Source organism: Erythrolamprus reginae, chromosome 12 (assembly GCF_031021105.1).
Source record: "Erythrolamprus reginae isolate rEryReg1 chromosome 12, rEryReg1.hap1, whole genome shotgun sequence".
Taxonomy (NCBI): domain Eukaryota; kingdom Metazoa; phylum Chordata; class Lepidosauria; order Squamata; family Dipsadidae; genus Erythrolamprus; species Erythrolamprus reginae.
This window is the reverse complement of record NC_091961.1, coordinates 12,301,339-12,328,759: the sequence shown is the minus strand read 5'-3', so window position 1 is coordinate 12,328,759 and position 27,421 is coordinate 12,301,339. Positions and strand designations below refer to the sequence as shown.

Sequence of the window (27,421 nt, the reverse complement as noted above, 5' to 3'; positions counted from 1 at the left end):
TCTTGAAACTTAAAGCCAGAGCCTAGAAATACAGTCAAAGGTCTTGTGGTGATCGGAAAACTGTCAATCATTTCTATTTACTGTGTCAAACGCAGAAGCAAGGCTGCAGGTCTTGGCTACATGCCCCAAACTGTTAAAAGTTTCCTTCCTTTCTAGGAACAGCCCCATAGAATGTGTCATTTTTAAAATCTATTTCCTAGAACACAGGATTGGTTCAGAGGCAGTTCCTAAATTGTGTAGATTCCCAAATTACTGTTACTCACAGCATCCGGAGAGTTGTGGATATAAAAAAGAACACAACCAGCCTCTTTGAGAAGAAAGAGTCTTCAAAGAGCCTCTCCTCAATTTGTTGACACGAGGGTAAGTAGCTTTTCATTGATTCATGACAATTCAATGGATAAATAAATGCACACATGCCAGCCCCATTAGAGAAACCACGGGGTTCCTATTTAGGTAAAACACCTCTGCCGTCTTTGCTGGGAAGGAGTGTGTTTCCATTCATGTTATACCTCTCTCTTAAGGTGATAAACTGCTTGGCAGAGCAAAGATGATTTCATTCATTCATTTATTCGATTTTTATGCCGCCCTTCTTCTTAGACTCAGGGCGGCTTACAACATGTTAGCAATAGCACTTTTTAAAAACAGAGCCAGCATTATTGCCCCCACATTCTGGGTCCTCATTTTACCCCCCTCGGAAGGATGGAAGGCTGAGTCAACCTTGAGCTGGTGGTGAGATTTGAACCGCTGACCTTCAGATCATCAGTGGCCTGCAGTACAGCACTCTACCTGCTGTTCCACCCCAGCTCTTTCATGGGATAGAGATGAATTCTGGAGGCTATTTTTCCACTTGCAGGACCTTGTGTTCTCCTTACATAACGCAATAGAGCAATAGAGGAAAAACAAGAGGCAGTGAAAGCATCTGAAACTTCTACCCAAGGTGCTCTGCAATTAAGTGCAGTCAAAACAGGCACTTCTGTTAAAAAGGCTTTCTGGGTGTCTTTGATCTGGTATATTTTCTTGACTAGCAGCTGCTATATTTGGGGATTCCCGTGTCCAGAGAAGCAGAGACTGTTTTGATAGATAGAGGGGAAGGAGGATGTTCCTGCTGGCCCAGCACGTTTGCCTGTCCCCCCCCCCTTTTTTTTTTTTTGATAGAGCAAAACTCCTCTTAAATGAAAAGCAAATGGAGGAAGAAAAAAAATCACAACATGATGGGATGCAGACATGATTTGTGTGTATATATTTTTTTAAAAATGTGTATGTGTGTTAGAAACCGTCTTGCCAAGATGTTTGGGGAAGGATTGAGCAACCTCTCCCCATTCATATATTTTTCAAAGGGGATAAAATGTTTTGGGGGGATTTGGTTTATGGGACATAGAATAACAGACTTGGGAAGAATCTTGGAGATCTTCTAGTTTAATCCTACAATGTTCTGAAATAAAAGTTGGCACTTAGTTTGCATGATTTGGCACAGAGATATGATCAGCAACAGTATTAGGCATGAAAGGGATGCCTGCCTTTATCAATAGATCTATAGCTTGGACCACATCCACTGAAGGTTTTTTTCTCTACCTAACAGTTTTATCTATTAATTCTCAGATGATGAAATTGGAGCAAGTTGGTAGCACATTCTTGCATTATTTGCTATTGTTCTATATTACCAAATTATTCTGTTTCTGACAACCATGTATGATACAAGATGGTAAAGCCTTGACCATTTTGAGATACCTTCTCTGCCATGTACTAGCCACACCCATGGGTGACTATGCTTCATGGTCAATTAATTGATTCATTCATCCATGCCATGGTCTGGCACTCATGAAAAAAAATCATGAGAAAGTACCCATTTTTCTTCCTTGCTGTGTGCTGGGAAATAATTTTTAGGAAATCAAATTTGGAACACTTAGTTAGCAACAAACCTCACTACGTGTTTTTATTCCATTTATTCCACTGAAGATGTAAAGAAATCTCTGGATGCTAAGAAGGATGAGGGGAAGAGAGTGCTCTTAGTGCTCACCCAAATTTGGATTCGATAACAAAGAACTCATGGAACATAGAATAACATGGTTGGAAAGGGTCTTAGAAGCCTTCTAATCCAACCTCTGCTTGTGGCAGGAGATCCTATAGCATTCCAAACAAATTTCTGTCTAGTCTCTCCTTGAAGACCTCCAGTGATAGTTTGGATTTCTCTTTAATAATTTTCCGTCCATCATTTCTTGTCCTGTCCTCAAGTGCTTTGGAGAATCGGTTGACCCACCCTGTAATAGTCTCTCAAATAATGGAAGCCTGCTATGACGTCTCTTCTTCTCTTGTTAAACTATACATAACAACTTCCTTGAAAGCAGCATAAATTGTATTAAATAAACAAATGCCTTCCCCCATCTATTTTAACAACTACTAATCTCTACCTTGGAGATTTAATGAAGTTATTTTTTAATACTGTTACACTTTTTAACCTTATATTGTACTCTGTACAGAGCCTCTCTTTGAGGGATATAAATGGTAAATATGAAAAATACATACATAAATAAATAAAATAAAAAATATTTTTTTGTGGCAGGATCTTTATTGAAGCAGTTTTCCATAATGGTTAATTGCTCTATAATCACTAAGCACATGACAAGTAGGATAGGAAAGGATAGGATAGGATAGGATAATATCCATTGTAACTGTAGAAGATGTGCTTAAATGTGTTGGAAGGACCAGACCTTCAATATCACCCAATTCTATGCATAATAACCCACTGTTTTGGTTGTTTGGTCTACTCTGCTTTTTTGTGGGAAAATGTACACAGCTCAAGTCATAATTTCTTTCTGTAAATTCTTTATAAAATAAATTAAATTCTACTGATATTTCCTTTGGGGATAGGAACAGAGGTGGGATTCAGCCGGTTCAGACCAGTTTGCGTGAACCATTAGCAGAAATTCTGAGTAGTTCAGAGAACTGGGCAATACCACCTCTAGCTGGCCCTGCCCCCAGCTGCCCCCACACGGCTCACTCTGCATGCCTGCTTCCCCTGCCCCCGCCCAGTCACTCCTCACCTCCCCAGCATGGCACACTGTGTGGCTCCTTGTTTGCGTTGACCACATAGTTCCTGCGACTTGCCTGCCTTCCAACGCGGTGCCTACGGCCCAATTGTGTGGCCTTGATCTACATGCCTGGGTAGGTTAATAATAATAATAATATATTTATTGTCACTGTCAAAACAACAAATTGTCATTGGCAACAAAAGTCGTGTGACACCCTAAGACCAGTCTCACTGTACATAAAATCAGAATAGGTAAATTTAAAAATAGAATAAAAATAGAAAAAAAAATAGAATAAAATGTCCCACCACTACAAATTCCCCACCCTGAACCACTCAACCATTTCTTTGCCTATCTGATGTCCTGCTCCATCGCATTTCTTGCCATCGTGTGCAGCGAAACTAAAATTTGCGTGGGACTAAAAAAAAAGTTCAACCAATCAATTCCAACTTCTTATGAAAGAAAAAGATCTTGCAAAGTTGGAATTGATTGATTGAGTCTGTCTTGTGAGCCTGCGGTGGTTGCCAGTGCTAGGATTGCCACTCAAGGGGTGCAGCCAGGCTCCAAAGTTAAATGCTTCCTTTTCTTGCCAGTGCATACAAGCATCATTAAAAGGAGAAATAGTGAATTCTGTAACCGGAAAAACTGTGAATGAAAACAATGTATTCCAGTTAAATTAGAATTGGTTCTTTGTGAAGGATCTATGAAAATTTTTAAATGTTGCAATAAGGCCCCAGAGAAAAAATAAAGCAGAAAGATTTAATTAAAGCAGAAGAGAAATAATGGTTAGACATCCACTAACAGACTGGTTTGAAAACGCCTTTTAAATGTGTTTTCAATCGTAGGATTGGAAATATTTGCTTGACTGTATGCTTTAATGTCCATTATAAGCAGAGATGTATTCTTCACACTTCAATGCATTTTGCAAAAATCATTGTAGCAAACTGAATACCACTGTAGAACATGATTTCTCACCAAAATGCAATTTAATAGAGAGCAAAGTAAGGTAATATTTTTCACAAGCAAGAAAAAAATGTATAGAATAGGTGGTGCCTGGTTCAACTGGAAGTAACTGTGAGACGGATTTTTGAGATGGAAACTTATCAAATATTCCCAACCTAGAAATAAGAAGCAATTTCCTGACAGTGAGAACAATTAAGGGGCGTGCATAAGCGCACCATTGTACCTACCGTCTCTGTCCTATTGCTCTCTTGTCTTCTATCATTACTTTTCATCCTTACTTTTCTAATGTTTTATTTATACAAATTACCATACTATAATTGTTTGACAAATATATATAAATAAATAAAAATAAAAAAATAAATTAATCATAGAAATTGGATGCTTTCAGAAATTATGGGTGACCACCATCACTGGAGGTTTTTAAGAAGAAATTTGTCCATAATAGTCTAGGCCAGCGTTTCCCAACCGGTGTGCCGCGGCACACTAGTGTGCCGCGAGACACAGCCAGGTGTGCCGCGAAGCTCCTAGGGAAGCTCCAGCTGGGCGGGGCGCTGCCGGTGCCGGGGCGGGCTTTCCCGAAACGGACGGAGAATGCCCTCTCTCGCAGCCCCCTGGCTGGGAGCGCTTTCGCTGCGAGAGAGGGCTTTCTCCGTCTGTTTCGGGAATGCCCGCCCCGCTCGCGCGTGCGCCGTTCCCCTTTTCTCTCAGCCCTCCCTGGCTTCGCTTCTCAATCCCTCCCTCCTTCCGTCTTTCCTTCCCCTCAGCTGTTCTGTCTGGGGGTCTCCCGCTCTTCCCTTCCCCGCCTCCCAGGCTTTGCCTTCACCACCCCCACCCCTTTTTTGGTTGGCAAGGAGTCCTTTGCCACATCCCGCAGTTCGCACTCGGCTCCAGGCCGCTTTCCCTGGCTGCGCTCTTTCTCTCTCTCTCTCTCCCGTGAGGTGGGGGAAGGAAAAAACAAACAAACAAAAACTTCTTGCAGCGGGCCCGCGCGCGCGCTTGTCCCTTCAGCAGCAAGGGAGGGAAGTCAGAGGGCAAGGGAGCGAGGGAGCGCTCTTGTCCTCGGTGTCCTCTGCAGCCTGCCTTCCTTCTTCTTTGCCGCCGCTGAGGGACGGAGAGAAGGATAGAAAGGAAAGAGGGAGGGAGAGATAGAAAGGAAAGAGGGAGGGAGAGATACAATGGAAAGAGGGAGGGAGGAAAGAGGGAGGGAGAGATAGAAAGGAAAGAGGGAGGGAGAGATAGAAAGGAAAGAGGGAGGGAGGAAAGAGGGAGGGAGAGATACAATGGAAAGAGGGAGGGAGAGATAGAAAGAAAAGAGATAGAAAGGAAAGAGGGAGGGAGGAAAGATGGAGGGAGAGATAGAAAGGAAAGAGGGAGGGGGAGATACAATGGAAAGAGGGGGGAGGAAAGAGGGAGGGAGAAATAGAGTGAAATGGAGGAAGAGATATTTTTTTTGTCCAAACTTTTCTTTAGCCCCCCGCGCCCCCCGCGCCCGAGAGAGAGAGAAAGAGAGACATAGCAAGAGAGAGAGAGAAAAAGAAAGAGATAGCAAGAGAGAGAGAGAGAAAGAGATAGCAAGAGAGACAGAGAGAGAGACAGAGAGAGAAAGATAGAGAGAAAGAAAGAGAGATAGCAAGAGATACAGAGAAAGAGAGAGAGAGAAAGAGAGAGAAAGAGAGACAGAGAGAGAGAGAGAGAGAAAGAAAGAGATAGCAAGAGAGACAGAGAAAGAGAGAGAAAGAGATAGCAAGAGAGACAGAGAGAGAGAAAGAGAAAGAGAAAGAGAGAAAGAGATAGATAGAGAGAGAGAAAGAGACATAGCAAGAGACAGAGAAAGAGAGAGAAAGAGAGAGAATGAAAGAGAGATAGCAAGAGAGGCAGAGAGAGAGCAAGGGAGAGAGAAACACATAGAGGGAGGGAAGGAGGGAGAGAGAAAGAGAGCAAAAAAGAGAGGAAGGAAGAAAGAGGGATGGAGAGAGAGAAAGAGGGAGGGAGAAATAGAGTGAAATGGAGGAAGAGATATTTTTTTTGTCCAAACTTTTCTTTAGCACCCCCGCGCCCCCGCCATCCCCCCGTTCAGTGTTCCCCAGGATTTTGAAAATATGAATAATGTGCCGCAGCTCAAAAAAGGTTGGGAAACACTGGTCTAGGCTCACATGCTTCAGCAGGGGTTGGACTAGAAAACTCCAAGGTCCATTCCAACTTTATTATTCTTTATAAATATTTCCACCCAGTCTTATCAAGAAAATGGTGATAAACAATATTGGGAAAGGTATATCAGGTCTTCTGATAGCAAAATCTCATCTTTTGGGCTAATGTCAAGGGAAAGATGACTTCCTCACTCACCATAACATGCAAGATGGCACAAGGAGAGACTAGGAGGGGTAGCGGTGAGGAGAGGCCAGGTGAGGTGCCCCTCCATTGGAGTGACATTGAGTTGGCCACACCCACCCAGTCATGATGGGAAATAAAGAACATGTTGGTCCACCATCTGATATAGCCTTCTCCATTATGGTCAAATGTTCTGTATTAAATTTGCAGACTAGTTTAAAGTGTTATGGAGGATAATGGGAAGTCTTTGTTTGAAAAGGAACCTGGTGACAGCTTAGAGTAAGTCTCCCTATTTTCCTTGGCAAGATTTTCAGAAGTGATTTATCCTTGCCATTATTATTCTACGGATTGATAGGCCCAAGGTCATCTAGCTGGGTTTGTTTAATCTTGCAGTTTGAACTCTTTCATTTCTATTGAATCTTGGGCTGTTGGCAAAAGCTTACAGTATGTGTTACATTGAAGTAGATGTAAGGATTGTGCTGTAGGAAGCGAGCTCCCCTCCTACAAGAATAAAATATTTAAGAATTAGATTTACCTGAGCTTTTATTTTCTGCCCCAGTTGTGTAACTACCTAATCTTTTTTTGCAAATTTCATGTGTAAAGCTAATTGATTAAGGAGACAAGAGGATTTACAATTTCTCTTGACTGCTCATTCTACAAGCTGTCTGCCATGAATAATTTTGGGGAAAACACTGCTCTCCTTGGTGTCTATACAGATTCTCAGTCCTTCTCAGTCATGGTTGCCCCAAAGTTGCTTTTCCAAGTCCATCTTCATTTAACCCTGGTATTTTCCTCCCATTTACTATACACTTGTTACCCACTGGGTGCTTTTAGACCCGGAGTATAAAAAGGTTGATCTAGCTACTGGAATGGTCTTTTTGATTCCTTTTTTCACTAGTATACTACTTTGAACATTTCTGAACACGATGAAAGGAAAATTGAAGTGAAAAAAATAATGCTTATTTGTCTATTTTGTTCATCAAACCCCGCCCCTCGTTTTTGTGAAATTTTGTTAATTTTCATCTAGATTAGGCTGTAAAATCTGACTTTTTTGACCATCTTTGGTATTGGGAAACTAATTTGAACATTTCTGAACACAATTGAAATGAAAAAATTGATGCTTATTTGTTTATTTTGCTCAGAAAAGGCCTCCCCCCCCAAGCTGTGTGCACTTTTTTCAATTTATAGATAGAATAGCCTGCCAAATCAGAATTTTTTGACCATCTTTGACATTGGCATACTAATTTGAACATTCTGAACATAATGAAATGAAAATTGAAATGAGAAAAATTGATGTTTGCAAAGATTATACACTTGTGCTCCTCCTGGTCCTTTTAGACCCGAAGTATAAAAAGGTTGGTTCTAGCTACTGGAATGGGGTTTTTGAGTATTTTTTTCACTAGTACACTAATTTGAACATCACAAGCAAATGAAAAATGAAATGAAAAAAATGGATTTTGCATGCTAATCTATCTATAAACTGAAATAATTGCACACAGCCAGGGGGGCAGGCTTTTCTCAGCAAAATAAACAAATAGGCATTAATGTTTTCACTTCAATTTTCATTTCATTGTGTTCAGAAATGTTCAAATTAGTATTTCAATGCCAAAGATGGTCAAAAAAGTAAAATTTTGCAGACTAATCTAGATGAAAATGAACCAAATGTCGCAAAAATGGGGGGGGCGGGGTTTGATGAGCAAAATAAACAAATAAGTGTTATTTTTTCACTTCAATTTTCATTTCACTGTGTTCAGAAATGTTCAAAATAGTATACTAGTGAAAAAAGTATTCAAAAAGACCATTCCATTAGCTAGAACCAACTTTTTTTATACTCCTGGTCTAAAAGGACCCAGAGGGTAACATTGGTAACTTTTTTTGTCCAGCAAAACTATACACACACACACCCCAAAACCCCCCACCAACCTTAGAAAGAACCTCTCAAATGAGAAAAAGTCATGGAATTTCAAGTTTCAGTTATGCAGGGAAATTCTTTTTACAGAATCCCAAACTTCATTTCGGGTCCTTTTAGACCTGAGGAGAATACCAGGGTTAAAATACAATCTTTTGAAGACAACAAAGTCCATATTTTGGACAGAGAAGATCACTGGATTTAAAAAAGGGGTTAAAAAGTCCATTTATGTCAAAATTGAACAGCCCTCTCTGGGAGTGGGGGCATATGACATCATCTATCTCCAATCTACCAGACATTATCTCCAATCTACACAACCTTCTTAGAACTTGTACAACAACAAATTTTAAGAAGGCTCCACACCAATTTGCACTGCTCAGGAGATTCTAATGACACAAATAATCCTTTCATACCCCACCATCCAGTCAGAGCTGAAGAAGCTTCTTGGATGAGAAGTGAAATATCTTTAAAGAAAAAACCAAAAGTTCAGTCGCCTCTTGAAAAAGCACTGTTGGGACTGCTCTCTTTGATAAATTTGTATCATTTATCTGCATGTCTCTCAAACTTGATGTCTTCCCCATTTTATCTTGCAGAACTGTCATCATGGGAAAATTCCTGTTGACCTGCTCAATTGTGATTCTCTTCATTTTGCTCCAGACTAGGGAAATTGTCTCCATTAGAGGACTCACCCGCCCTCGAAATCATAGACCCTTCTCCCCAAATAGACCTTCTAACACAGGGAATCTTCATGTGAATAGGCCTGCCTACTCATATCCACCCAACTCCCGAAACGCACCACCTCTTCCACCTCCTCCACGGGACAGCTCTCAAAATTTACTCATCCCCGGAAACCCAGGAAATCTTCCACCACATTCGATCATCTCCCCAAACCTATCAAATCTTCCACGACCTTCGTCCATCCACAAAAAAACAGGAAATCTTCCATCATATTCCGACAACTTCCCAAATGCACCACCTCCTCCACCTCCTCGACGGGACAGCTCTCAAAACCCAGGATATCCTCCACGATATCCAGTTAACCCTAAAAATCCTAGGTCTTTCTCACACCAACCATATAACCACCAAAATCCTCAATTGGGAAAGTATAATCCCAAACCTAAACGGCCCAAGGGGAAGGATATGCTTGAAGCTGCAAATGATATTGCAGAAGCTATTAAAGACCTTTATACTTTGTTTACTTCTTCAGAAGGAGGCAATTCCAGATCTCATGATGGCAACCCAGCGGACTCAAAGCCAAAGGGTGATGAAGTGAAATATGTGGAGGAAACTGTTAGAAATGCTCCAGTGGTAGACCCCGAGAGCTACATCTTAGGCAGCCCCATAGCCAAGATGTTTCTTCGTTTTAATGACAGTGAGGAAAAATGGTGGAATGAAAACCGACACCGTTTTCCCACCCCTGTTTACCACCAAAACTCTATCCAGCCAATTTCAAGAGAAAGAGTAGCTTTGGCTAATAGTCTTGGAAGAGCCAGTGGACACAATCCCCAAAACAATGCTGTGTCTGATTTGCATTTCTCTTTTGAGAATGCTTTGTTTCTCATTCATCCTTTTGCCATTTCAGTCATTACCTTAATCACTCCTTTCCTGATCTTCTAAGGGCTATGGTTCCTAAGTCTCTTTCATGGTTGCTATTAACTTATCTCAAGTCTGGAATATTTCTAAAGTGATTCCTTTTTTGAATTTGTCAAGTATAAGAAGGAGACGGTAGAAAATCCCCCTATTCCTGTATCCTCAATCCTTTAGTGGACTCTGCTCAGATTTCAGGAAATATTTTGGCAGTTCACATGATGGTAAAAATTGTTTTTGAGAAGGAGGAAGGAAAGGAAGGAAAGAAGGAAGGAGACTTCTGAGATTATTTAAAATGAATACATCAAGATTTGAAGATAAGGTTCCAATCAAACACTCCTTTTGGGGGAAGAAAGCACCTTGGGACAACCAAAGATTGTCGTTATGGTTGTCCCAAGTTGCTTTTCTTCCCTGAAAAGGCAACTGGGCAACTGTTTTTCTTTCCTTTAAAAATATTTAATTCTAACCCAAGAAGCTTCTTGGATGAAAAGCAAAATGTTTTCAAAGAAAAAACCCCAAGAAAGTCCAGTTGCCTTTTAGAAAAAAAGCACCTCTGAGTTTAAGTTCTAGTTCTATCTTTAGTATTCTTTTCCGCCATGCAGTATTGATTGTCACAAATCAGAAACGGACAGAGACTTGGCTCAGAATGAAATTATTTCAAATTCAAGAGCCATTTAATTACAATGCATTATCAATCCAAGAAATGCATAAATATGTAAATAAATAAATTTGGGCTCCTCAATGCTAGAATAGGCAGTTGAGATCAGGATTAATGTGCTTCTTCTCTTGAAACAAAGGATATAATGTAATTTGGATATAATACAGCATTTGTGTTTCTGTTTAATTTTCCTTCTTTTTTTGTAAAGGTTTTTTTATTTTTTCTCCACAATTTCCACACACATATATAAATATCATTGCATATACCTTAAAATATATCATTAACATAGTTATATATTTTTCATCAGTTGGTAATGTGTATGTCCAGTCTTCCAGCTAATTCCCTTTTTTGTTTTTCTGTCATATTTTTCACTAAAAGTTTTGTTTTGTCTTTATTAATTTTTAATTCCGCAACCTCACTATGTAGTTTAATATGTTGCATTAATTTGTATCCCATTATCACTATTATTATTTGTTTTGACTTTGGAAGTTTTAACTAGAAATATAAGACAAAATAAAGATATAAAAGGAATGAAACTTTAAAAAGAGGAAGGCAAAATTGCAAGCATTTGCAGATGTTTATATTAGAAGAGCCACTGGAGACGGGACCCGAATAATTTTCCTTCTTTGTGCGGTGGAAAGAACTATACAAGAACAGCTGGGAAGTCTATCTGACCATGAGTATTGCAAACAAGAAGATAGGATTTTAAGCTATTTTGATTGTTCATATATATAGTGCTCAGATTTATTTCCTTGTAGTATGTTGATTATCTAATGTTCCAACACAAAATTTATTTATTTGTTAACTGCTGTTTGACCTGTAATCTCCATGCACTCTTCACATCCTTTTAGCTAAATTGCCAAATAAAACTCTGTTATATATAACTCCAAAATACGTGTGTTGGTATTGTATTTGGTCCTTGTTTCCAAATCCACTGCTATATAAAGTTTGCAAAGTTTGCAAATCCACTGTAAGGAACAAGTTGGATTAATTGATCTAAAAACATCCTTTCAAACTCTTACATATTCTGACTATGTAAATATGATTAAATAAGTTGCTGAGACTGAATTGGCTTTTCACATCATGCTAAATAACTTGCATTAGTTTAATTTTGGATTACCATGACTAGCATCCCATCTGCAAGCTTCATACCGTGTTTCCCCGATAGTAAGACCCCCCCCCCCCGATTGTAAGACATATGGGAGGTTTTAGGGGGGTCGGCTAATGTAAGCCATACCTCGAAAGTACGCCAGCTACCCCCCGCAGTTCCTGCCGCCGGGCGTGGCGCTCCACCCCAGCAAAGCCAGCGGCGAGAGCGGCGGCAAAGCGGCGGGGTCCAGCCCTCTAGCCGGCGCCTCGCCAGCTATCCGCCGCTTCTTTCTTCTCCGCCTCGCCCCCGCTACTCCCGGGCAAGAGGCAAAGGCGGCCGGGCGAGCAGGCCGAGGCGCTGGAACTGGGGCTGCCTGTCCTTGGCGTGAACGGCGGGCAGGTGGCGCTCGGCACCCAGAATCCCATCTTCTCGCCACCGCCCGAGCTCCCTCCGGAGCCTGCCGCCGCCGCGCTTCCTCCGCCGGCCGAGGAGTCCTTCTTATCCGCGCCGGGTTTGGGAGACTCTCCTGGGCGCGAAGCTCCCTCGCCAGCGCCGCGAACTGCTCCGACGCCTCCGACACCAGCATTAGCGCGTCAGGAAGTCGCCGCCGGAGCCCGAAGACGAGCCGGCCCCGGTGCCCGGGACAATATAAGACATACCCCCAAAGTAAGACACAGTGTGGCTTTTGGGGGTAAAAAGATAGTAAGACACTGCCTTACTATCGGGGAAACATGGTAGTATCTTAAAATTATTAGAATGCCTGGTCTTCTATGGTGTGTGTGTGTGTGTGTTTCTGTGTGTGTGTGTGAGAGAACATTTGTTATATACACCAGTGTTTCCCAACCTTTTTTGAGCCGTGGCACATTATTCATATTTTCAAAATTCTGGGGAACACTGAAGGGGGGGGAGGAGGGGGGAGGGGCGGCTAAAGAAAAGTTTTGACAAAAAAAATCTTCCTCCATTTCGCTCTATTTCTCCCTCACTCTTTCTCTCTCTTCCTTTCCTTCTTTCTCTCTCTCCATCCCTCTTTCTTTCTTCCTCTCTTTTTTGCTCTCTTTCTCTCTCCCTCCTTCCCTACCTATATGTCTTTCTCTCTCCCTTGCTCTCTCTGCCTCTCTTGCTATCTCTGCTTCATTCTCTCTCTTTCTGTCTCTCTTGCTATCTCTTTCTCTCTCTCTCTGTCTCTCTTGCTATCCCTTTCTCTCTCTCTGTCTCTCTTTCTCTCTTTCTCTTTCTCTCTCTCTTGCTAGCTCTTTCTTTCTCTTTCTCTGTCTCTTTCTCTTTCTTTCTCTCTCTTTCTCTGTCTCTCTTGCTATCTCTTTCTCTCTCTCTGTCTCTCTCGCTATCTCTTTCTCTCTCTCTGTCTCTCTTTCTCTGTCTCTCTTTCTCTCTCTCTTGCTAGCTCTTTCTTTCTCTCTCTCTCTCTCTTTCTTTCTCTCTCTTTCTCTGTCTCTCTTGCTATCTCTTTCTCTCTCTGTGTCTCTCTGTGTCTCTCTTTCTCTGTCTCTCTTGCTATCTCTTTCTCTCTCTGTCTCTCTTTCTCTGTCTCTCTTGCTAGCTCTTTCTTTCTCTCTCTTTCTCTTTCTCTGTCTCTCTCTCTTTCTCTCTCTCTTGCTAGCTCTTTCTTTATCTTTCTCTCTCTCTCTCTCTTTCTTTCTCTCTCTTTCTCTGTCTCTCTTGCTATCTCTTTCTCTCTCTCTGTCTCTCTCTGTCTCGCTTTCTCTCTCTTTCTCTGTCTCTCTTGCTATCTCTTTCTCTCTCTGTGTCTCTCTGTGTCTCTCTTTCTCTGTCTCTCTTGCTATCTCTTTCTCTCTCTGTCTCTCTTTCTCTGTCTCTCTTGCTAGCTCTTTCTTTCTCTCTCTTTCTCTTTCTCTTTCTCTGTCTCTCTCTCTTTCTCTCTCTCTTGCTAGCTCTTTCTTTATCTTTCTCTCTCTCTCTCTCTTTCTTTCTCTCTCTTTCTCTGTCTCTCTTGCTATCTCTTTCTCTCTCTCTGTCTCTCTCTGTCTCGCTTTCTCTCTCTTTCTCTGTCTCTCTTGCTATCTCTTTCTCTCTCTCTGTCTCTCTTTCTCTGTCTCTCTTTCTCTCTCTCTTGCTAGCTCTTTCTTTCTCTCTCTTTCTCTTTCTCTGTCTCTCTCTCTCTTTCTCTCTCTCTCTCTGTCTCTCTTGCTATGCCTCTTTTTCTTTCTCTCTCTCTCTCTGCCTCTCTTTCTCTGTCTCTCTTTCTCTCTCTTCCTTTCTTCTCTGTGGAGGCCGGCGAAGGTTTTTCTTATTTTAAATGTTCCGGGTGGCAGGGGGATGCGGAGCCCGCACGCACACACACCCGACATTCCAAATCCTGCCTCAGCTGTGAGAAGAACGCCTGCCCCGCCTGTCCTGTAGCCTGGGACAAAAGCGCTCGGTGAACGGACTGCAAGAGGGGCCAGCCGGGCATTAGCAGCCGGATGAGGAGGACGAGAAGCCGCTGCAGCCACCCCCAATCCCCCCCTTCCCTGGGTACCTTCCAAAGGCCCCTGGAAAAAGGCAGGAGGTAGCAATGAGGCGCAAGGACAAGCAGGCAGCTTGGCGGAGGGGAAGCGCTGACGGGCTCTCCTCCTTCCCCACCCCCGCGCTTCTCTCCCGCCCTGGCTTTTGCTTCGCCCGCAGATTTTCCCGCAGTTCAAAAGGAGGCAAGAGGTGGCCTGGATGAAATTGCGGGGAAATCATGGGGCGAAGCGAAAGCCAGGGCGGACTCGCAAAGGCGGGCTCAGGCTGCATGAAGAGAAAGAGGCGGAGGGAAAGAAGGCGACGGCAGCGGGACCTGCAGCTCGGTGGGCATCTCCTCGTGGGATGGAATCCTCACGCTACTCCCACCATGGCTGCGCGCAGTCCCGGCGCCCCTGGCTGAAGGTCGTCCTGTGGCTGGTCTTGGGCTTTACGGTTGCTTCCTGGTTCCCTCTCCTCCCACCGCCTGTGTCTACCGCCAGCGCCTCATTCCTCGGGCCGGAGCTGCCGCTTCCTTCCAGGCAGCCCAGCCACGCTGCCGTAGAAAGTGCAGAAGTTATTGCCGCCGCCTCTGCCTCCACTCAGGGAGCCATCGCGGTTGAGCTGAGCGAGAGGAAAAGGCGCGGTGACCACGGTGGCTCCCTGAGTGGAGGCAGAAGCGGTGGCAATAACCTCTGTGCTTTCTACGGCAGCGTGGCTGGCCTGGCCGGAGGGAAGCGGCAGCTCCCACTCGAGGAACCCACGGCAACGGCCGCCGGCTTGGTGGGAGGCGATGGCGGGAGACACAGGCGGTGGGAGGAGAGGGAACCAGGAAGCGACTGTGAAGCCCAAGACCATCCACAGGACGACACTCAGGCAGGGGTGCCGGTAGCACCCCGCCCAGCTGGAGCTTCTCGCGGCACACCTGGCCATGTCTCGCGGCACACTAGTGTGCTGCGGCACACCGGTTGGGAAACGCTGATATATACCATAGACATATTGATTAGCAAAAAATTGAATAAATGAAATAAATAAAAGTTGGAGGCTGGATGGAGATCAGCAATGTATATTTATTTAAAAAATAAATAAACAAATCAGTAAATAAGCGAGTAAGCTAAACTAAGCCATGAATCATGTTTATTCATTTTAAAGACTCTTCTGGTTTAGTGTGATGTCCAGATCAAGTGCATGCGTAGTAAAAATAGCACATTATCCAAGACCATTCTAAATTATTTGAGAAGGTGAAAGACCCACAATCAATTTTCTACAGAAATAAAAGTACTATTGGTCAAATGTTATACTAATTATTGTAAATCCTATCAAAATAATTAGCTACCCCCCAAAATGCAGTTTAAAAATCTATTTGCTTTCTTTTTCTAAAACTAGAAGAATAAAAAAATCATATGAAGAACGGTTGCAAGAACTGGGTATATCTAGTTTAATGAAAAAAAAAGGACCAGGGGAGACATGATAGCATTCTTCCAATATCTCAGGATTTGCCACAAAGAGAGTCAACCTATTCTCCAAAGCACCTGAGGGCAGAACAAGAAGCAATGTGTGGAAACTAAACAAGGAGAGAAGCAACTTAGAACTAAGGAGAGAATTCCTGACAGTTGGAACAATGAATCTGTGGAACAGCCTGCCACCAGAAGTTGTGAATGCTCCAACACTGGAAGTTTCTAAGAAGATGTTGGATACCCATTTGTCTGAAGTAGTGTAGGGTTTCCTGCCTAGGAAAGGGGTGGGACTAGAAGACCTCCAAGGTCCCTTCCAACCCTGTTATTATTATTATTATTTAAATTTTTTCCTTCCAAAATGTTTTTTATTTCTTGCATCTTTCTTCCTCCCCTTCCAAAATCTTTCTTTTTCTAAATTCCAAAACCCTCTTAAAATATCTTTAGTAATGTTATCTTAATCTTAAAACCTGTTATCTTAATCTTCATTACAATATCATTATAATTTTCTTAATAATTGGGATTTCATATATTCTTTCAAAACAATTGCTTAAATCAAACTTCCATATAATAAATATTCAGATTTCCCATTTAAAACATCTTTCATAAGTTAAAATCATTACTATCTCAATAGATCAGTAAATAACAATTTGGGGTTACTCAATCATTAATTGTAAAATCTTTCTTCTACATGATATTTATCTTGCATAAGGAGAAGCCATACTCTTAAAAAAGGTAAATCTATTCATATTAATTATGTAGAACAAATGATTAATGACAAAATTCATACTATTGATAATATTATCCTAACCTTTGTATTGTTTTAAACAAGTCAGCATTAACAATCCTCTTGGGTATAAGTATAGTTGGAAGAAAAAGTTTAATTACACAGAATTATCCCCACTTAAAGCAACAATTTCTTACAAAATAACCTATCCTGTTAATCAAATTTAAATGGGTAACTTACATTTTACTTGTACATTTTATTTACTTTTAAAATATTATTGCTGGCTTGATCAGAAGAGAAAGCCATGGTTCCTTCGTTCTGAAAGTCTCTTCAACCCTCCCGCCCCTTCCCCCAGTGCTTCCTGTAGAGGAGGAGCTGTGATTGTTACAGCCTGCTGCCAATCAGATAGCTCTCTCAGTGCCTCCTTTCTGTATAGAGGAGGATCTGTGATTGGTTCAGCCTGCTGCTAATCAGGCAGCTGAGGGGTATTGCCAAGAGCAGAAAGAAAAAAAAACCTCGTGTTGCCAGCCAGGAAAGGTTTCTTTCCTTCCTGCCTTTCACATCGGAACTGTGGAGCTTTGGAAAATGCTGCAGGGCAGTTTTCAGGTCAGTGAAAGTCAGTGACTCTAGTATAAGTCGAGGTTGGATTTTTTGGCACATTTTTGTGCAGAAAATCTCGACTTATACTCAAGTATATACGGTATATACAATTATGCATTTTTATCCAATCAGTCAAAATGAATATCCTATTTTTTACTCCTGTTCATCAGTCTGTTTTTCATCATTTCTTTACACTCCCCTCCCTCTATCTCCATCTGCTCCTTCTGCCTTTTTACTCCTTCTCTCCCCTTCCTAGTTCCCTCCACTCCATCTTTTCCCTTCATCTTTCTCTAACCTATACACAATTAGTATTCTTGAAGAAAAAGTTCTGTGATATTCCACTATCAATCATCCATTCTCTTTTAATCTTTCTACTATTTCAATCTTGTAAATGTTTCTCTTCCACTCCCATTTTCTTAGCTTCTTTCTCTTTCTTTTACTTTTGTACCAACAACTTCTTTTTCCCCAAACTCCTTTTCTCCCTTTTAACAGGGGTGGGTTCCTCCCAGTTTGGACCAGATCTCTGTTAAAGATAACACAACTGTAAGTGACCCACGAATGATGTAAGATTGGTGTCACGGTGGGGGATGAGACAGCCTCCCCCCTTATGGTCCGTTTTTGGTCCTTGGAAGTGTGCTAAGCCTAAAATGGGGAGCAGGGGAAGTCCTATACGCATGCACAGGGGTTGGGGAGTATTGTGCAGACAGAATAGCACACCCTAGTGCTGGCAAAGCATGCTAGATATATGTGACATTCTGTATTAAGCTCTCTGGCCTGTATAATCCTTGTCTACGTGACATTCCATAAATGCATATTAAAAGAAAATATCTAAAGAAACAAATACCCCAAAATACCTTCCAATAACAATCAAGGGGGGAAAAGCCGAATAGCATCTCAAAATATTGCCAAATTAACCAAATTACTAAACCTAATTAAAAATAATTCCTTTATAAAGGAATTATGAAAGGAAAAAGTAAAAGACATAAAATTAAAGGTAAACAAAAAAGAATTTTAAAAAGGGAAATTGTGAAAAAATAGAGAAAACCCAAATAGTGAGAAAAAGAAGAAAAAAGAAGACCAAACACAAAAGGGAAGAAAGAGAAAGAAAAGGGATCTTTCCTCTTCTTCTTACCAACAACCCAAATAAATCAACATAACACCATCAAAACATACAAAACCTTAAGGTTCAGCCATGCAGCACTAAAATCCTCCAACCCACTCTAAGCCAAAAGACCTAGATCTTGCAACAAATAGATTCTTCCTAACCTTCTGCATTGTCTATAATCTGTGACATCATCTTACCCTACTCTAATTTTATCGCTGGGTATCCAGCAGAATCCTCATGCCCTATTTCTAAATATACTGCTGCATACCCAGTGGAATCATCATGCCCTATTCTAAATATATCACTGTAAACCCAGTGTAATCCACATGCCCTATTTCTTAGAAAAAAGAGAACAACAAAAAAAGAAAAAAGAAAAAAAATCCTGTTAATCCATTGGAATCAACTTCTAGGAAAGTTGCTGCATACCCAGCTGAATCTTCATGCCCTACTCTAATTTTATCGCTGCATACCCAGCAGAATCATCATGCCCTACTCTAGTTATTCCCTATTTAATATTCATAATAATATCTTATTAAGAGTGCCTTTCATTCCAGTTAATATCCTCTTTAATTTCCCCCAGCGCTACCTCTAGACTGCCCCTGTCCTAATAAATAAAACAGTAAAATTATACACTTCATTAATATTAATCATCCCTTAAAAATCATAAGCCATTTTCAATTTTATTTTTCCATTCTTTCCCTATTTCAAAATTTATATTTAAAATTTTACCCAAAAAGTAATTTTATAAATAGAAAAATATCTCAATTGAACATTATATGCAACATATGTAACTTTTTTCACTTTAAGTAATTACCTTTTCATTAAAGAATTTTAACTCCAACCCGAAATCCATTCCCTTTGACATTATAATTTTTTTGTAGTTAAAACCAATTAAAAATTAAATTAATTATCATCTTTACCTCATTGCCTCTTTATATGATTACATCTTTTTATACATTTTTAATTCAATGAAAACAAGCCTGTAAAATTTTAGAGCTAGAAAAAAATTTCTTCAGAGTAGCAATGAAAAAATTCTGCAAGATATATGTGACATTCTGTGTTAAGCTCTCTGGCCTGTATAATTCTTGTCTTCGTGACATTCCATACATCCCACCTGCTTCCTTTTCAGTTGCAAACAGCTCTGGAGGAGACGTCCATAAAGCATGTAGGCAATGCTTTAAGCTACAACACCAATTGATCGTTCACTGTCCACGAGGCAAACATGAGGCAACCCATGCTTTAAAATATCCAATAAGATCCAATGAGATGTAACCTGATGACTAATGCTACTGAGGACAATAAAAGGGGTTGCAAGGCCTTGTCCAGGACAGGATTGCCTTCCCCAGAAGATGATGCTTGCCTCCTTCCTCACTTAATGACAACATCTGGTGACCCCAACGTGATCCCTGCCCCCCACCCCAATTCGGCTGGAATAGCCTTCAGGTGCACCCTCAGCAAAATATTGCTCCCACGTGGGTATGGGGTTGGGATTGTCAGCTGAGCACAAGGATCATGCAAAACAGCTGTACAAAATATTGGAAAATGATTCTCTCATCACGAAGGGAAATGAGGGAGAAGTAAGTTTATGTGAATTAGAAGATTTGGTGGCATAAATTACCTATCAATGTGTTTGGTTTCCAAAGGCTGGTACTTTGGATCTAAAAGTTTGGGTCAGAATATGAATAGACCTTTACACACATGGAAGCACATCAATGCATCTTTTATTGCTATTGCAAAAATGCAAGAAAGCTATAGAAAGCATGGAGAGAAAAAAAATCAAGACATCCTCTCAACTCATCTCTTTGCTTCCCGAGGAAAATGTATCTCTTTTTCCTTCCCCGCCCTTTCAGCTAACTTTGCCTGCTACTAACTTGCCGATGTGATTTAGCTCCCAAACTAATTTTAATTGATAAGTGAATGCAGTTTGCACAGGATTTCAAGAGAAACAGCAAAAAGCAAATCTCACATGAGAAAACCCTAGCATAAATTTTCCTCTTCCTTTCATACCAAATTTCCAAATACCATTACATGAATCTTTTCTAGTGGTATAAAATACTGGTCTGATTCAAAAAGTGCAAAAGGGAGAATTAGAAAAAGATCAGCGTTTTTTTCTTGATCAAGAAAATGCTGAAACTTCCATTGATGCAGTTAATCATATGTAAATGTTTCTTCTGAAAATAACTTTAGGGAATTTCAAAAATTTCTTTCTTCACAAAGAGTCTCCAGGAAGCCAGACTTCGATGTCGATTGTATTAATTTATGTTTTATCTTGTAGATATTCCTTACTGAGTTAATTTAAAGCCATCATTTTCTTTAATGCTAAAAGTCTTACTCAAGTCTTGTATTTCTCTATGAAAAGCATAAAAAGCTTAAGACAATGTGTGACACTTTTAATTTTTATAGAGATTTATCTATATTATCATTGTTGCTATTATTTATACATTTATACATTGCATTGTGCAAAGGATTTTACTTAAATATTTGTCTTCTTACATTTTTTAACCGATCCTCTTTTCTTTTGGACCCAAACATTTATTTTGGTTGTGCATTTCCTCTCTCTCAACCAACATTGGAACCTATTTTAACATTTGTAATATTTTGACTTAATATTGTTAATTTGTCCATTTTTGGATAAGATGTTATTTTTCTATCAAGTTTTCTTCATTTGGCATATTTTTACTTCTCCATTGTTTTACAGAAGTAAATCTCTCTGCTGATATTACATGTAAGATTAAATATGTTTGACATTTTTCATATTTTCATATTTTGTATATTTTCGTATTTTCCATATTTTCACATTTTTCATATTTTCATATTTTGTATATTTTCATATTTTCCATATTTCCACATTCTTCATATTTTCATAATTTTCATATTTCCACATTTTTCATATGTTTCATATTTTCATATTTTTCATATGCTATTCCTAATAAGAAAAAAATTAGAGTTTTTTCCATTTTTCTTTTTAATTTTTTGGACTTTATTCCAATATTTTTCATTCTAAGTGTTAAACCTTCAAGAAGAATTTTTTACAATTTTATGATTTATGGCAAATGTATGTCACTTAACACATCCACTTAATTTCAACCCATGGAAATATTTCCATGATACTGTGAATAAAATTTAAAATTAGATATGGGCCACACCTCAAACAGGTGAATCATTGTATCTGCATCTTTGCAGTTAATGGGTTTAACCGGCTACCCTTAAAACTAATAATATAAAACTATTATATCCATTCTTTTGCTGATATTTTGTCAACCATACCTGAGCTACTATTGTTGTAAAGCAATTGGAATTTAAAGCTTGCTTTGTACAAACATAAACAAAAAGGAGGAAATACCCTCAGGCAAACAAGCAAACATGGTTAAATGCAGTTTTATTCACTCTAAAGTTTTATTCACTAATAATCAAATTAATATTTCTGTTCAAAAATTTAACTGCCTATGAGCATAATTTTAGGTATCAAAAACTATTGCTTAGACCATTGGTTTATTATCAAGCTCTATTGAATAAAAACATGGTCAGCACCTATATCACTAACAACCTGGACAAGGTTTTTTGTAGTTGTGTTTAATCCTTCAGGTCTGCCTGGATTCCAGTTCGTGGGTAAAACATATAAGATGGCATCGCATTAAAGGAGGCTGCAAAACCTGATTCTAAACTTCTCCATGAATCTTCAAAATACTCAGAAGGACAGGAATCAGGCTCCTTGGAAAAATCCACCAAAATGACTTGGGGAAAAGTGCTATCTAATCAATTCAAGCAGCTGTTGGAAGAAACAAGATTTGGAAGAAAACTCTGAAGGACTTTTTATAAGCTGCTTATTTAAATACTGATTCTTTTTGTGTTTTGTATCTTAATTTTCATGTATATATTGTCTTGTTATTGCTATCTCTAAGCAAGGATTGTGAAACACAAACACTTTTATCACATTAGGACCAACACTTCATACTATACATAAACGATCTTTGCGATTGCATCACTAGCAATTGCGTTTCTCTTTGTAGATGATGTCAAACTATTTAATACCACCGACAATACTGCTACCCTTCAAAAAGACCTTGACCACGTAGCAGCTTGGCAACTGGCAACTTCAAATCTGCACCACTAAATGCTCTGTCTTACACATTGGTAAAAAGAATCAGAATACTAAATATAAACTTGGAGGAATTGAACTTATTGATAACCCTCAATCTGTCAAAGACCTTGGAGGACTCCTATCCAATGACCTAAGTCCTAGAGCCCGCTGCAACAACATTGCCAAAAAGGCTTTAAGAGGTGTCAACCAAATCTTTCACAGCTTCTTCTCTGGTAATTTTGAACTGCTAACAAGAGCTTACAAAACATTTGTCAGACCAATCCTAGAATACAGCTCACCTGTATGGAACCCACATTGCATATCTGACATCAACATAATTGAGAGAGTCCAGAAATATTTCACAAGAAGAGTCCTTCACTCCTCTTCTCACAACAAAATACCTTACTCCGCCAGACTTGAAATTCTTGGTTTAGACAACTTACAACTCCGTCGTCTCCATTCCGACTTAATAATAGTTCATATAGTTCATAAAATCATATACCAAAATGTCCTACATGTTAACGACTACTTTACCTTCAACCACAACAACACACAAGCATGAAATCAATTTAAACTATCATTACTTATCTAATGTTTTGTTTGTACAAATTACCACTCTATAATTGTTTGAGAAAATAAAAAAATAAAATAAATAAATGTTAGAAATTTATCTATGATGTTAAACTATATTGAATGTTGGATTTATATGCATATCCCAACACACATTTTATCCCTATTGTAATGTTACCTTTACTCTTACCAACCACATGACTAGAAACAACACCTTTTTAAAATGTACTTTTTATGAATTTTTACATAACCTTTCTAGCTGTGTGTGCTATTATCAAATTGCTGGTTGTCCAGTGATTTTTGGATGTCCCAAAAGATTGACCCTAAACACCTTTCCTTTATGTAATTACATTGCTTCAATTGCTGAACGAATGCAAAGCACAGATTTCCTTTCGTATTCACATTGCTATGTTTACATTTCTAATTTTGAAGCAAACTCAACTCATACTATGGAACTAATGGAACAAATGATGTCTAACAATCCGATAACTTCTAATTCTCTGCCTTCTCTATGAGAATGGCTCTAGACTTTTTGTGGATCAAACAATTTGTTCTGATACCTTTTATTGTTATTGTCCTTTTAATCTGCTGTTGTTGTGTTCATTACCGACCAAAATTTGGCTTCCATATTTCGGCTCCAAAAGCATCCATCTCGGAAAGAGGTGTTGTATGCTTAGAAATTACTTAAAACAATAAAAAAGAAAGGAGATGTGGAGACAGAATAGCACACCCTAGTGCTGGCAAACCATGCTAGATATATGTGACATTCTGTTTTTGTTTTTGTTTTTTAAATTTTTCATAAAATAGACAGACAAACATACAAACATTAAACACAAAATGGGGATACACTTTCCCCGCTTATCTTGAAAGTATAAATTCAAATACAAAAAAAGAATACATATTTAGGTATATGTTAGATATTAAAAATTTTGCTAAATTTTGAGTTAAAGTTTTTCACATTTTTGCTAATATATGTAATATGTAATATACGTATATATAAAGTAATTCTTATATATAAACTAATTCTACCATAATCATTAAGCAATAAATTTAACTAGTACTGATATTAATATTACCCAAGTAAAAACAAGTACAACAAATTAATTAAAAGTAGATTATACATCTTATTTTTTCTTATCTATCCATTTATAAACTTTGTTCCATGTTTCATAAAACTTAGTATCTTCCTGATCATTTAAACGTCTTGTCATCATATCCATTTCAGCGCAATCTAATATTTTTGCTATAACTTCCTCTTCTTTGGGGATTTCCTCCCCCTTCCAGTTCTGCGCATAAATAATGGAACAAATGATGTCTAACAATCCGATAACTTCTAATTCTCTGCCTTCTCCATGAGAATGGCTCTAGACTTTTTGTGGATCAAACAATTTGTTCCGATACCTTTTATTGTTATTGTCCTTTTAACCTGCTGTTATTGTGTTCATTGCCAACCAAAATTTGGCTTCCATATTTCGGCTCCAAAAGCATCCATCTTGTAAAGAGGTGTTGTATCCTTATAAATTACTTAAAACAATAAAAAAGAAAGGGGGAGACAGAATAGCACACCCTAGTGCTGGCAAACCATGCTAGATATATGTGACATTCTGTGTTAAGCTCTCTGGCCTGCATAATCCAGTCCATAGTCTCTCAACTTCAACGTCTGAAAAACCTGCACAAGAAAACTCCTATTGCCAGGAATAAAAAAGAGGCCTCTCCTAAAAGACACAATGATGCATGGCATCACTTCCTGCTGTAAGAAGTTAGCACCTACCCGACTCCTAGAGGAATGAAACATTTTAGGAAATATTAGAAAGGTAGAATATATTTCCCTGGCTGAGAAATAATAATAATAATAATAACAACTTAATAGCCCTCACTTTTGTCAATGGACCATTAAGGCCAGAGCCAACTCACTCATTCCTCCCACCTACTGCTACTTGCTTCCTCTTCCTTCCCATGCTGAAGGGCTCCCCTCTCCTCTCGCTCGCTCACTTTGTAGCCGGTGCCTTTCCTTCATTGTGGTGACTCCTTGGTTTGACTGAGGCTGAGTTGATCCGGTTGGGGAGAAGTGCCTGCTTTTGCCTTTCCGCGCCTAGACACTTCAGGAGGCAACCTCACACCAGGTGTATGGGAGGCAGCGGGAGGGAGTCACCACAGCAAAGTGGTTTATTCCCTCTCCAAGTGCCCAGAGAAAAGAAAACACTCTGTTCGCTCTGGGCTGCTGAAAGCGAATGGAGTGTTTCTTTTCTCTGAGCACTGGCAGAGGTTTATTTCCTCTCCAAGTGCCCATAGAAGGAAAAAGCTTTGTTTGCTCTGGACTGCCAAAGCCTCCTTAAGCGCCACCGAAAGGCTCTTCTGGCAGCACAGAAAAGTCCGAGATAGCTGGGATTAAAGGGGGAATGGCAGGAAACTGGCCGGGCCTTCGTGCCGCTTCCTGGGAAATTTTCCCAGGCTCAGGTTCTTAAGTAGAAAATGGTTCTTAAGAAAAGGCAATTTTTTTTTGAATACCCGGTTCTTATCTAGAAAGGTTCTTAAGTAGAGGAGTTCCTAAGTAGAGGTACCATTGTAATGGTTATCTCAAAGCCTCCACGCTTTCCTTTCGGCTTCAGGCTGGACAGGAAGAGCTAAGCAGCCGGAAACTTTGCCAGCCCAGCGGCGTTTTACATTGATTCCTCCGGCCGCTTAGCTCCTCCCATCCATCCAGAAGCCGAAAGAAAAGCACAGAAGCTGGGGGAGTCGGGGTGTGTGGAAGAGGTCTGCGGGAGAACTGGGGGGAGCTGCGGTGCCTAGACACCCGCCTGCAGCAAAATCACCCCACGACCAACACCTTTGCCCGTAGGGGACAGACCCCAGCCCATGCCTGCTGCTTGCTTTCCTGGGACGACGCAAAGACCACCTTCAGGAGCGTCCGACTCAGGGCTGACGGCGCCCAACGCAGCGGGGAACATCAGCGCGGGAGACAGGAGAGGACCGGGCAACTGGAGCAGCAGCACCACCGCCGTCGCCGCCACACCCGGCTCGGTTTCCCTGGCCGCCGCAAGCACCGCATGCTGCGATCTTCCGGGCTGGCGGGGCTCAGTGGCTCCAGCCCTGGCCCCTTTTGGCTGAGCCTCCCGGGACAGGCGGCTGCCTTCCGCCGCTGAGCCTCGCCGGCCCGGAAGATCATGGCACGCGGTGCCTGCGGCGGCCAGGGAAACCAAGCCTGGCGTGGCGGCGACAGCGGCGGCGGTGCTGCTGCTCACTTCACCCGGTCCTCTCCTGCCTCCTGCACCGATGTTCCCCGCTGCATTGGGCGCCGCCAGCCGCGAGTCGGATGCACCCTCGCCGCTGCACCCAGCCGCTGCCCGCCCCATCCTCGCTGGAAATCTAGCCAGAGCCTGAGCCGGGCCTGCTCGGCAGCACCTCCTCGCCCGCCGCCCACCCACCCAGGATGCAGACCTGCTGCCTCGCCCCGCGCCCGCCGCCGGCCCGATCCTGCGCCTCCTGCTTTCCCCCCCAGCCAAAAATACAAAGGCGGTCTGCCGCCGCCCACGGAGCAATGGGAAGCTGAAGCCGCCGGCAGTTTCAGCCTCCCTTTGCTCCACGCTGCTCCGCCCTGCCTGTCATCCTGGCTCGTGGGCGGCGACAGACCGTCTTTGTGTTTTTTGCTTGGGGGGGAGCAGGAGGACCTTTCTGACTCCCTCCCCCCAGCGCCGGACCTCCTGACCTCCCTCCCAGACAGAAAGACAAAGCCGGCGGCTGTAGCAGCTGGTACAAGAGGCTTCCCCTTGCCCGGCGGGAGGCAAAGCACTTTCACCTCCCGCCAGGCAAGAGCGCTCTTCTGCCAGCCACTGGGGAGGGGCGGGGAAGCCTCTTGCAGCAGCAGCTACAGCCACCGGCTTTGCCTTTTTGGCTGGAGGGAAGGTGAAGTGCCAGACCTCCTGCCCTCCCTCCCAGCCAAAAACCCAAAGCGGCCTCCCGAACCCGAACTTTTGCTGAGAAGCCCTGCTGCCCGGCTCCCACCTTTTAAAACAGCTGGGGGGCTTCTCGGCGGCCTCCCGAATGCCGAACCCAGAAGTTTGGGTTTGGCGTTCGGGTTTGGGAGGCCGCTGGGAAGCCCCCCAGCTGTTTTAAAAGGTGACAGCCAGGCGGCGGGGCTTCCCAGCAGCCTCCCGAACCCGAACGTTTTCGGTCTTACGAACAGGCCGCCGCAGCCAAGAAGCCCCGCCGCCCGGCTGTCACCTTTTAAAACAGCCGGGGGGTTTCTTGGCGGCCTCCCGAACACCGAACCCGGAAGTTTGGGTTTGGCGTTCGGGCTCGGGAGGATGCTGAGAAGCCCCTCGGCTGTTTCAAAAAGCAACAGCCGGGCGGCGGGACTTCTCGGAGGCAGCGGCGGCGAGTTCGTAAGACGGAAAACGTTCGTAAGAAGAGGCAAAAAATTTCTGAACCCCGAGTTTGTATCTCGGGTTGTTCGTATGGCGGGGCGTTCGTATCATGAGGTACCACTGTATTTTATTTATGTATTTGTTTTATTAGTTTTATTTTATTAGTTTCAAAGTGAAGCTGTCTCAACCGGGGAGAGCCAACCCCTGCCCCACCCCTGCCACAGCCGCTCGCCCAAGCTGAGTCCGCCACTCAAGAACAAGGTACCAGTGCGGATGATGGCTCTGCCCCTTCAGGGCCTTTTTGCTGACCTCCTCAGCCCTGCAATTTGGCGGCAGGGACCTGGGGCGTGGATGTGACATTCCTGGTGCTGCTGCTCCTCAAATGAAAGCCACTGGAGCCGCCTCAGCAGTGGCCGCTATTGCGGCTATTGCTGCCTCTGCCAGGACTGGCTAACTTGAGCGGTGTATCTGCCTTGTCCCTGCCAGACGGAGGCCTCCG

At 41.7% G+C, this 27,421-nt stretch overlaps 1 protein-coding gene across 1 annotated transcript; it reads left to right on the top strand.

Moving 5' to 3' along the window:
* Nucleotides 1–280: 280 nt before the first annotated feature.
* Nucleotides 281–11,363, top strand: LOC139174710 (uncharacterized). The gene is made up of 2 exons (XM_070765223.1): nt 281–360; nt 8,820–11,363. The coding sequence occupies exon 2, from the start codon at nt 8,830–8,832 to the stop codon at nt 9,841–9,843; it is 1,014 nt and encodes a 337-aa protein (XP_070621324.1). The 5' UTR covers nt 281–360; nt 8,820–8,829; the 3' UTR covers nt 9,844–11,363.
* The last annotated feature ends 16,058 nt before the right edge of the window (nt 11,364–27,421 follow it).